The sequence below is a fragment of the Oreochromis niloticus genome, linkage group LG5, assembly GCF_001858045.2.
Source record: "Oreochromis niloticus isolate F11D_XX linkage group LG5, O_niloticus_UMD_NMBU, whole genome shotgun sequence".
NCBI lineage: Eukaryota > Metazoa > Chordata > Actinopteri > Cichliformes > Cichlidae > Oreochromis > Oreochromis niloticus.
Window position 1 is genome coordinate 33,698,346 of NC_031970.2, and position 12,062 is coordinate 33,710,407.

The following is a 12,062-nucleotide window of genomic DNA, read 5'->3' on the forward strand; positions in this document are numbered from 1 at the left end:
TCTCTGTTCCTAATGCTTCCTCCAGCCTGCTCCACTGTGTGCAGAAGGGCCAAACATGCTTGGCTCTTTGTGAACACACTGATGCGTTCTATGTAAAGGACAGTAAAACTCCCTCAGGTCATTTTCTCTGCATCAATGATTACAAGACTTACTGAAAACATCACAAAATGATGACAGCTACTTCAGTTAATGCTGGCGTCCATTTTTAAATACAGGTGTAAAGCAGTTTTCAGATAACTATAAAATACTTTGTAGCAGTTTGTTTAGTGCCACACTGCTGTTTTCATTTTCTTTGAGCTCCTTGCTTAGAGAATTTTTTAAAATACTAATAATCATTTTATTCTGTGATATATTTATTTTTATCAGACTAAGCATTTTTCACAGTAAATTCCCAATTTTTTGAGATAAAAGTATTTCTTCTTTTATCTTATATAAGCTAAGTAATATGTTATATTCTGACTGCACTACAAAATAGCAAACTCTCTACTTGCTTTTCTGAATTTTGGGGGGCTATGTTTTTATTTTTATACCCACAATCTGCTCATTTGCATTCAGTACATGTAGCCGCCCTTCACTCAGACCTGCAATAATTTCGAGGCTGCTGTGGCTCAGGAGATAGAGCAGGTCATCTACCAATCAGAGGGTTAGTAGTTCAATCTCTGGCTATTCCAGTTCAAGCACCTTAGAGTCCTTAGGTGAGATACTGAACCCTGAATGGCCTCTGATGCATTCAGTGGAGTGTGTGGGATCACTAAAGATGCAGCTTTTAAAAGCAGCAGTGTGACTTTGATTAAGAAAGTACTATGGAGGTGCCAGTACATTTATCATTTATCTAACGTGTTTAGGAAACACCTTTAGATTGTAGCTGGATAAATGCGCAAAGCTAGTCCAAAGTTCACGTTTCACAAAATGCAAAGAATGTTTTTACCCAAGCAAATACCATTTCTTTCTCCCCTACTGTGATGACAAAAAAATAAAATATATAAGAGAAATATATAATCAATTTCACATAAACAAAAAACCCACAGAGCTCACATTCTTCTCTATAATAAGAAAAAGAAAGAAACACACATGAGACTTGACCTCCCCAGCACCTTTATTTCCTGTTCTTCTTTACAAAAACATCCTCAAATTGCCCTTTTCTTTTATTTATTAACAGATTTTCTCAGACATCGACTCTGTATCAAATAGGAAACAACCACAGAAATGTTCCATGTGTCAGTATTACTGCCAATATGGTTCATTAACAGTTGAAAAATGTTATGAGGTGAGCTGAGGGACAAAAACGAGGAATGTACCCCCAAAAAAAAAGAAAAAAAAAAAAAAAAAAAAAAAAAAAAAAGAAGGGGGCGGGACAAACCCAGGTTTAAAAACAAAACAAAACAAACAACAACAAAAAACAGCTTGTAATAAGAAAACAAATCTCACAGGAAGATGAAGTGCAATGATCAGTAGCTCCACAGTCCTCTGCACTGAGTGTTATTCCAGACTCCCAGAGACGTGGTGATATTTCAATTTCTTCCATTTGGCAACACAGACAAACTGCATGCTTTGAAGTTTTCAACTTTTCGTCCCATTTTCTCTTAAAAAACAAAAAAACAAAAACCCAACAAAAAACAAAACAAGGTTTTGATGGAAACAACAAAACAATCCTCATCTTCTTTTTTCTTGCCCCTATTTTTTCTGATTTCTGTGGAGAGAAACAAAAACAAGCATTAGTTATTACAGACATGACAATGAATGAATGAATGAAAGAATGAATGAGAACCTCTCTGGGCTCTCACTGAGCACCTGATCACTAACAAATCATGGATCATGCATTCTGATGTGCACCCTACCACAAAAGCACAGTGTAAGTAGGCAAAAACACAGAGCAACCATCATGACCAAAATCTCTCAAGTCGTAGACGATGCATGGACATGGACACAAAACACATCTCTCAAATGTAATGGTACAACCAGAACCACGAGTGTTAGACAACACAATGGAGGGACTGTCCAAGGGGCTGCATGGCTATGGTTGTAGTGATCGTGGTGGGATGAGTGAAGAGGCAAACCAGAGGGGGGGGATGGCAGCAAGTACATGTGAACACTCGGAGTTAGAATGAGCACCACACAGCCATGCACGCTGCGGGACATTATGGAAATGTGCAGTGGATGCAGTCTGTGAGGATGCCCTTACTTCAGCCTGGAAGCAGAACCGACTCATTTGTTACAAATGGGGGAGGCTTTATCGAAGGCTTCTATACTTTGCCAATCTACTACTTTGCTCTGCAGCAATCCTGTAAGAGACAGCGAGGTGTGGATAGAAGGGTTAAAGAAAAGAAAAGAAAAGAAAAGCAAAGAAAAAAGAAAAGAGCTTTACGAGACAAAAACTAGCCTGGAAGAAGGAAAAAAGTCCTCAGTGGGAGAATGACATTGGTGAATTCGTTAATTGAAATCTTCTACGTTGTTAAATGGGCTGTTGTGAGATCAAGAGGTAAAGGCGGACAATTACAAAGCGAGCTCTCGAGTCAGTGACAAATTGCTCACTCTGGCCCTCAAAGAGCTCTACATAATCACGGTGAAGAAATTGCCCCCTGATATCGTCACTGCTTTCACTCCTTTAGATCTTGCTGCTGTTCTTCTCTCCTTGTCCAAGTATGCACAAGCTCTTCTACTGGCAGAGAGCCTGATATCGAAATTAGCCTCTGCAGGCCCACTGAACAGCTACGAATATAGAATAGGCACTTTCCCTCAAGTTTGGAGATAAGAACTACCTAGAGGCCTCACAGCACTGAAGTCCTTGTTATCTGGAAAAGGGCTAGGCTTTCTCTCTACCATTAAGGACTCTCTAGGACCCATTTGTGCCAGTCGCATTTGGCAGGCGTACCTCTTCACTGCTTTCTGGGCCAGCATGCGGTTTCCGGCAAGGAAAGTTACACCGCCGATGATTGCCAGGTACTTCAGAGTCTGGAACATGTTCAGGTGGGTCCAGTAGACGTACATCAGGCCCAGCATGGCTGAAATGAAACAACCAAATAGATTTGAACATTAATGACCATCCAGCCAAGTTCCCCATCTCCAGTCCTTCACACTATATAGAATGCTCCAATGCTATATTATACTGAGCCATAGTCCTTTGAATTTGACATCTATCTTCATGGTAACAAAAGGAAATAATTATAGAATAAAACCTTTAATATTTTTACTGGAAGTATTACAGTCGAGTACAAACATGTGAATGTTTTAACATTGTCTGAAAAACATTCCTGTGGTTTTGACAGCCAGCCACAGCCATTAACAGAACTGCAGCCACCACCCTGTTGCTCTGTAGTAGCCATTGTGCTGTCACATCATTCACTCTTGTCTAAAATCAACACCATAGTATACATGTGTTAGTATCATGGAACACATTAGCTGGTTAATTAATATGCCGACCTACTCAACTAGCATTTAACAAGTGCCTTCTTCCTAATGGCTCCTCCTACTCAGCTTACAGAAACCACGCTCTGTCCTGACATCTGCAAACACGTTCCTGATGAGTTTATGGGCTCAGTTACTTGTTACGGGTCACACTAAATGAGTCCAATATTTAAATATTTAAACTTCTAAGAGTCCCTCAGCCTAGAGTGTTTAGTGATCCCCAGGGAGCCGCTGGTCACTAAGAAAAGCAAGTGGTTGTGGGAGGTTGCTGCCAGCCACTAACATGAGATAGGTTTCCTATCCCATTCTGATTCTAAAAACACTACCCTCTGCAACTGGTTTCACCCAGCAGTAACCAGCCAACATTTGCTAACTGGTTGGGGAACTCACATTTTTCCCTTTATATTCTGGGAAGCGGAAGGGAAGCGGGAAGAGACAGCTAAGAAAGCACAAATGTTAGACGAAAATGTTTTAAGTTGCGTTAAAAATTACATTAACATTAAACTGTTACAGAGCCATTAAAGTTTTGCCACGTGTGCACAGAGACAGAGAGACACGGCACTTCGAAGGAAATGTTTTATGCCTAAAACACAAACCTCCCTTTAAAGAGAGCCCTGCGGCAGGTGAAGCATCAGATCTGTGCGGCGTGACAGAACACTGTAAACTCTGTGGTGATAAAAACGCTCAGAGCTAAGTCCGCTGGAATTCTGCATTGTTTTCCTGCCACAATTGCCGCACTTTTGTGTCATCATGAAGTGCCCTCATTTTCAGTGGTTTTGACACTTCATGGGAGATGTAGCCCCACCAGATGTTTACTTTGGTGAGCAATTTTTTTTTGTTGCACTATTTGCATAACAATAGTGATGATGGAAATGAGCAGAAATTTGCATTTCCTGTTGTCATGCTTTTCTGGGTTTAAATTTTTGCTTCTTTTGGCTGCTAAATTCCGCACACGGAAAACTGACTTAATGTCACAGAGGTGTTTGGGGAAGGGGGTGGGAATTTCATGAATAATGCATACTTAGAATAATCATTCTGCATAATGTCAGCGCTGTTCTTACAGCAATTCGCTCATCATGTAGAACAACAGCGGGCGAACAGCAGACAGAGAAGCTGAAAAACAGTCGAGTCTGTGGCAAAGATTTCATTTCAAACACAGGGACTAACCTGCGTGTCCCAGATGGAACAGGATGGTGCTCGGAGAGAAGCTGAAGCTGGAGATGTTGGCGCCGAGCTTGAACCACTACAGAGGAGAGAGGGGAATAAAACACAATGTGATTTTTCGTCCTCTGCAAGAGGACAAAAGAGCCAAAAAAAATTGTTTACCACCTAACGCACAATGAACTGATCCACGGCAACAATGACTATTATTCATCACTGAAAATGCCAGGGGGAAAAAATACACTATAGCTTTTGTGATTTCAAATTAAAACAAGTATTATAGTCATAGTGGACTAGAGTCTCATTCACTGTCTGTGAAGGCTTCGTACTGAAGAGCTTTTCAAGAGGGGAAAAAAGATCACTGCACAGAGCAATAGCACAGGCGGACGCCCTATCGGGGAAAGCTTGGATAATGAAATAGGTTTGTTTGTAGGTGTGTCTCTTTAAATAGCAAATTACTTCCATCCGTATACGAAACCACAGCTAGATGGAGAGTGTAAAAAAGGGAAACATTTTGTACAAATGTATTATTATTATTACCAGAATGAGCAGCAGCAGGAAGGGAGACAGGATGAGTGCAGTGAAGGTGTTGGAAACCACTGTGGGGGGCTTCTTCTCAGGTTCCCTGAACAGATGCTGCACAAACATGAGGAGACTTTTAAAATCAAGCTGGTTTCACATTCCATCATCAGCCAGTAAATGAGATGTTAAGAGAGCATAACTAGTACCTGAATCTCTGGTTTGGGTACATAAAGAGTCTTGGGTTGAACTGTTGCCGGGGCCTCCTCATCCACGAACTTCAGAATGACGTCGGCCTTTCAAAAGATTAAAAGTGGGTGAGCAGTGTTTACGTCAGCGAGGACTCGCTATCGCCAACAGGCCTCAGACACTCACCACGTTCCACAGAATGGGATTCTCTAAAGTGGCGTCTCCAACGATGAGGTAGAGCGAATAGGTGCCAGAGATGGAGTCGAATTCCGATTTCCGCTCTGCTGTGTCCAACTCAAACTTGTACAGGTTCTTGCTGTCGGGTTCGGCCACAAACACGACCTCCTGGCCAGTTTTCTGATTGTGCAGCCGGACAAAGGTCTGTAACATGGACAAGAAACAGGTTTTTGACATCAAGCGAGGGTTTGAGCTCACCCTCCTGCCATAACCAGTGTGTGTCTTCTTGCATTTGACCAGATGTTCACTATGAGGGCCGTATGGTCACAAAAGAGACTATGAAAGCAGATGAAGTCAGAAACAAGCGTTCTGTCAGCAGTTTGCTGCAGACATGTGTTCCTGTCACACTCTGATTACACACCTGGTGAGGTGTGAGCTCCACTCCAGTGTTAACGTCAACCAGCTGGAAGGACATGGCAAAGTTCTGGTGGCTGTCTGCTGTGAAGGAGCTCTTAGCTTTGGAAGGATAGTCCACCCTGCATGTGTATTTACAAAAAAGAAAAGACAAAAACAGATGCAAATCATTGAGTATTTTACTTTCTTATAGTGGATCAACAACAACTTTTTAAACTTGATCTCTAACCTGGTGGTCTTTGTGCCGATGCTCTGGTCCTTATCCACCACAGAGAGGTCCATGTTGGTCACAGCCACCTCTGTGGACACCTTCACTTTAAGCTACAGGTGGACACAGAGTACAAAGAGTCATGACTACGGTAGTCAGAGTGTGTGCACAAACAATGTGATGAGAATTGAGTGGTTCCCCACACAGACTGCGAAGGGGCAGGCAGCCCAGGTATATTAAACCCTGAATAGAGTATCCTGGGTGGATACATATCACATTCTACACATCTGTGATTGATCTAAAAGGAGTGGACTATCCCTTTACTCTTTTTGAAAGTTTAATCACTGCTCAAACGTCCCCTTAATATGGTTTAATATGCTACTGTGGAAAAACTCAGCATCATTCTACTGCTTCCCCAGAGAGGATCTCAGAATCCAACTCCACAGTAGCTGGACCAAAGCTTGCATCAGCAGCCCTGGAGGGCCACTCCAACCAAAATGTGTAGCAGATGGAGAACTGGTCCATACGTGACTACACTGAGACTGCAAAAGAGCAAAATGAGAACTACAAGCGCCAACTCCAAGACGGTGCCATCATCCCTTGGGTAAGAGGTTTGCTGGACTGTCATATGATTTTACTACTATTATTTCTTTCACAAAGTACATGGCAAATAAAATATTTGCTGATGAGAACCTTATAAACATAATTATTTCTTTATTCATTTAAGAATAATAATTTAATCTGCTTTTCTTCTCTAAGCTGCTGGACTTGATTGAATACAAATGTTAAACACTGGTGCAGCAGGTACTTCACACACACACACACACTAGCATCAAGTTAGAGTGGTCTGTCCAACGATTTCTGTAACTGGGTTCACATCCACTTCATGTCGTGACTGGCCAGCTGCGAGGAGCCGAGAAAGCAGCCTGATTTTGTACTTCTCTCTCTCCCGTGTTCCTTTTTCCATTGGACACACAGCATTTTACGGCACTTCTCCTGTGATCAACCAGGTGAAATATCCTGACTGTCTCCATGGAGAGACTGTCTGATGACGTGCACCATTGTTCCCACATACTGCACAGTATCCTGTCATACCCCACCCTCCAGCTTTGTCATGTCTCAATATGAATGAACAAGAGCTGCACAATTATGTGCTTCTTATTTTTGTTTTTAACTATGAAGAAAACAAGATCATCTATACAACCACATCTCCCTGATCATTTTTTATTTATTTGGTTTCCAGTTGGATTGTAGCTAAAGTTCAATCTGTTAAAAACACATGTTTTTAAGTTAGGAAACACATAAAGATTGCAGAGCACTCTTGTTAATAACTGCAAATTTATTACTGACCCAAACTATTCTGATTTCCGCCATAACTGAACATGTCAATATCAGCACTGAAAGAAAGCTCCTCAAGCTGTAGAGGACAACTGTTTCCACAAGCCCAACAGTCAAGTAGGCCCTTTGTTATTAACACAAACAGCCTGCTGGTTGGTGGGATGGGCAGTAAACCAGGTGTATCAGCATACATGCAGTAATTTCTTTAATTATATGAATATTTCAAATAGCACTCAATAGTCAAAAATGCCTATTGTGGATTTCACAGGAGTTAAAGCTGCATCCACACCGGAAGCAACGTAGTGACCAGAGCCCACAGAAAGTGATCACATAAAATAATCACTGGGCTGCAAAGTTAGCGGTGAGTACCAATGCGAGTGCAGGATACTGTCGACTGAGATATGATCTAGTAGTAAATGCATTAAAGGGTTACCTAGGCAACTGGAGCCTGGAACGTCTGCAAGCGATGAGCTGTCAGCTTCAAAGGGAATCATTTCGTGTGGACACAGCTTAAGAAGTTGAAACTCAAGCTACACTTGTAGTATATTCATTAAAAGGAAAGCTTTCTATGAAGCGCTGTTCAAAACTAAGCACACCCCAACATTCAACAGCTTGCAGAACCACCTTTAGCTGCACCGTCACCCTTTCGTGTATGATTTTATCTGTCTCTCACATCATTGTAGAGGAATTTTGACCCCACCCTTCTTTACAAAACTGCTTCAGCTCATTGAGGTTTGACTATATTTGATTAAGGCATATAGTCAAACCTTTGACTGGACCTTTACAACATGTTGATTCTTTTCTCTTTCAGCAGTTCCAAACTTAACTGTCAGAAAGACAGCCTCACATTCAACTGTGAAATACTGTAAACTGTTCAAGTTCCGTGGCATCAATGCTGCTATGAAGAGTTTGTGCTGATGTGCCGTGTTTGGTTTTTCCCCAAAGATGGTAGATGTACATTATGGCCAAACATCTCCACCTATTCACATAAGATTTACTTTAATAATCAACAGCTTCCTGAAATCAAGGCACATAACAGTGTTTGAAATATGAACAATTTCCAACTCTTTCATGTTTACAGAATGGGATTCTGGGTAATGTCATCTTTCCAGGTAGAATAACAGTATAACAGGTGGGAGGATGTTTGTGGCTACATTTAAAGACAGAAGGAGGATGAAGAAAGAGATGTGACATGCCCTAACGTAACATAATGTGTGACCAACAGAGAGCTGTGTCTGTTTTAAGCTTTTCAGTTAAAGAAAAATGACTTTTTTACATTTGCTTGTTGCTTTGCTCTGCAAACACTAACGAGTCACACATTTGCTTCAAAACAGAAGCAAGTAAAAGTGACCTTAAGTGCACACTACAGGCCTAAAGGCAAATATTTCATAATAGTTAAGGGGGGATTAAGACTACTTTACTTATTGTTTTGATCGTGTGTCATTACAATGGTTTATTTTACATATACCCCTGACAAAAGGGAAAAGGGGTCACTGTAAACCTAAATAAAGAACCACTGATTGGAAAAATAACAATGACTATTATTATGCATGCCAATTCCAGCTAAATGTAGCAAGAAAAAACTTACCTCGACATGATTGGCAACCAGCCGGCTGTCCCCGGTCACTGCAATGGTGAACTGGTAATATCCGCTGGCCGGCTGGCTGGACATGAAGTTCAGTTCAAAGATGCCGCTAAAAAGGAGAAAATAAGAAGAACTGAGTATAACAGCTGGGGTTGCAGTCACAATTTACTGTAAAATGAAAGTACGTTGGAATATTGTGTAAAGATTAGAAACACAATCTACAGCCAATGACAACTGTCTAATTTAATACTGGAGTTTACCCTGTCGTTGGGGATTAATCTCAACTTCTGGGGAACCTGAGAGACCACTGTACAGCTAACATACATCTGGATTCTTATACATACTCATTAATTGTGAATGGTGCTTGGTTGAGAATGGCAGTCTTCGAGGCCACAGCGTATGCAGATTCCACCACCACGTTGGCTGAGTCTAGTGGTTGAGATATGACATCAGTGACAAGGAGCTGTGAGTCAGAAAGAGAGAGAGAGGGTGATGTGACTGTGAGGTGATTAAAAACCACACTGAGGGCTGTAGATAGAGCACGATCCATCATATGTACCTGCAGGGTTGGCTGGCTGTGGGAAACAGTAGCTGGGCCCTGGGCAGTGACGACTACCGGTACGTGGAAGCGGTTGCCGGACAGAGCAGCGGCGGCGCTTGCCACGCTGAAAGCCTCAGACAGAGAGTCCCAGGATTTCTTGCTGAAGATAGAATTAACCAGCTGGATGACCTGATCCTGTGTGAAGAGCACATTTGCCATCAATACCAAGCCAAATCAATATAACTTCAGCAGGCACAGCACCTCACAAACAGATATCAGACCTCTTTGATAGGAGGCTCCATGTCCACGTGATCTGACAGGGAATAAGCAGCGGTCACAAACATGGCAGTTGCTTCGAGTCCCTCTTCAAACTGGAGGTAGAGGCCACCAAGGTCATCCAAGCGAGCTGTCAGATCCTGGAAGGGAAGAGCCATCAGAGGAGGAGTTAGAATTTACCTTAATTTCTGTCGTGTATATTGTTACAGTGATAGATACTCTTATTAAACAAAGCCAAGGTCAGCATATGCACAAGTAACACCTCGGAGTCAAAAGTTCAGACTTCAGAGAGGTTTTTTTTCCTACTCCTGACTCCTTATTGTCACTGAGAGAAGATATCACAGACATGCTCAGCTCATCTGTTGTTCACACCTTGTGATTGTCATAAGCAGCCAATCAGAAGGAAGCTAAAATACCTCATTTCAGACAGTGATTGAACAAAGAGGCTGTCCCAAGGCCTAGTGCAACACAAATGTGGATCATTTGCAGCTTTAAATCATGCAAAGCATTCCTTCTAGGGTCCAAGAATAAAAATATGAAACTATAAATAAATACAATAGGCCCCCTTTTGAAGATATAGCATTTCTTGCTAAGTCAAAGAATAGTGAGACAGCACCATCTGGTGGTAGTTTTAAAGTTCACCTCAATTTCTTCCAGTATTCCTCCAAGCTCTGCCTGCTGGGAAAGCTGGGATGCTGTTTGCAGAGCCATGGTGATGCTGTCCAAAGAGAACACGCATTTATTGTAAAATAAGATGCATAAGCTCTCTTTAATTTTATTGTATTTTTTTGGATAATGACAACTGAAAAGCATCTAACACTTACGCCATAACATTATCCTCCTTGTTGATCCGGGCTGTCAGGGAACCTACAACTTCCTGGGAAGCAAGAGGAAGCCCAAGAGAGCTGAGAGCACTCACAGCCCGATGAATCTGTGTCATGGTCGAATCTTCACTGACTGCAGCCAGGAGGAGGTCACGGGTTTCGTTGGATACAGGGATCTAAAGAGTTAAAAACAAAAACAATGCACAAAAATGTAATTCATGCATTTCTGTTACACTAATCTCAAACAGAAAGAAGAGATAGCAGGCAGAGAGACACAATGAAATATTTTTATACCTCACATCCTGAAATGGCACGACTGATCTCAGCAGCAAAGAAGAGTGAATCAACACTAGTGGAATCAAGCTGGGATTTCACAAACTGGCACACATCCTAAAAACAAACAAACGGAAAACAGCCACATAGTAAAGACCGATGGGAGTATAGATTCCATATATTACATATGCAAATAATGAAGGACTGTTTTTCTCACTTCGTGATCGGGAACTGTCGCTCCCAGCTTGGTCAGACCTACAACTGAGTAGTATGCGGACTCCAGGTCAGTGAACTGCTGGCTCAGGAGGTTCTGCAGTCGGGCCACATCAGACAGGGAGAGGTAATGCGACGGTGTGAGCGCCTGAGCTCCGGAAAGAGCCAGGCTGAGAAGGAACAACCCGAACAGCCCTGCGAACACACAGCATGGCCTAAGTATTCTGACGCCGGCTACTGCTCGAAAGGTGAATTAATAAACACAAAATTAAATATATAATAAACAGAAAAATACATTTTTATAATAGCTTATAGCTTTTCAACATACAATTCATTCATTCATGTAACGCTCGCTCGTGCAGGTCTTGCTACGAGCCAGCAAGCTAACGTCAGTAGGAAACGGCCCACTGCGAGCACAGAGCGGTATTTTTCCACCAACGCTAAAACCTGCATTTCAACAATAGCTTAAACGACACGAATAAAACCAAAGATGCACATAAATGACATTAAATTCGGCGTTTTGTAAAGGAATTTACTCACTAGACCGGTCCATGTCTTGAGGTCTAATGCAGCGTCACCAAAAGCGACGATTACTTCCGGTGTCTCAGAGCGCGACCTGTCACTAGAGGGATATCCGGCTGTACACGTTGCATTAAAAAATAAAAGCACACTAAAATTACCATTTTTACTATTATTATTTTAATAAATAAATACTTGCACATGTAACACACAGTGTAAATAAAAAAATGGTCTATATTTACATTCTATGACATCGAATGCAAACAATAGATCATGTTCGCAACTATCAGCTGTGCCGTCGCCATATTGCAACAGGATTCTGGATGCTTTCAGGAAATTTCTAATTTTTTTCTTGTACCTATACAGCTACCGATATCCCTGTAAAGTAGTATTTGCAAATAGGACTTGGTTAGTTTTTGT

General features: G+C 41.7%; 1 protein-coding gene across 2 annotated transcripts; it reads right to left on the reverse strand.

Moving 5' to 3' along the window:
- Nucleotides 1-1,078: 1,078 nt before the first annotated feature.
- rpn2 (ribophorin II) lies at nucleotides 1,079-11,761 on the reverse strand. Of its 2 annotated transcripts, XM_025907504.1 has the most exons (18): nucleotides 11,664-11,761; nucleotides 11,128-11,318; nucleotides 10,932-11,027; nucleotides 10,638-10,813; nucleotides 10,456-10,531; nucleotides 9,819-9,953; nucleotides 9,556-9,732; nucleotides 9,341-9,459; nucleotides 9,000-9,105; nucleotides 6,095-6,186; nucleotides 5,873-5,987; nucleotides 5,461-5,655; nucleotides 5,295-5,381; nucleotides 5,107-5,202; nucleotides 4,573-4,648; nucleotides 2,873-3,002; nucleotides 2,183-2,282; nucleotides 1,079-1,690 (listed from the first exon to the last, which is right to left on the reverse strand). In XM_025907504.1, the coding sequence occupies exons 1-17, from the start codon at nucleotides 11,674-11,676 to the stop codon at nucleotides 2,231-2,233; spliced, it is 1,932 nt and encodes a 643-aa protein (XP_025763289.1). In that variant the 5' UTR covers nucleotides 11,677-11,761; the 3' UTR covers nucleotides 1,079-1,690; nucleotides 2,183-2,230. The 2 variants fall into 2 exon arrangements, with proteins under 2 accessions (XP_025763289.1, XP_003442776.1); XM_003442728.4 differs by lacking the exon at nucleotides 2,183-2,282.
- Between the last annotated feature and the right edge of the window lie 301 nt (nucleotides 11,762-12,062).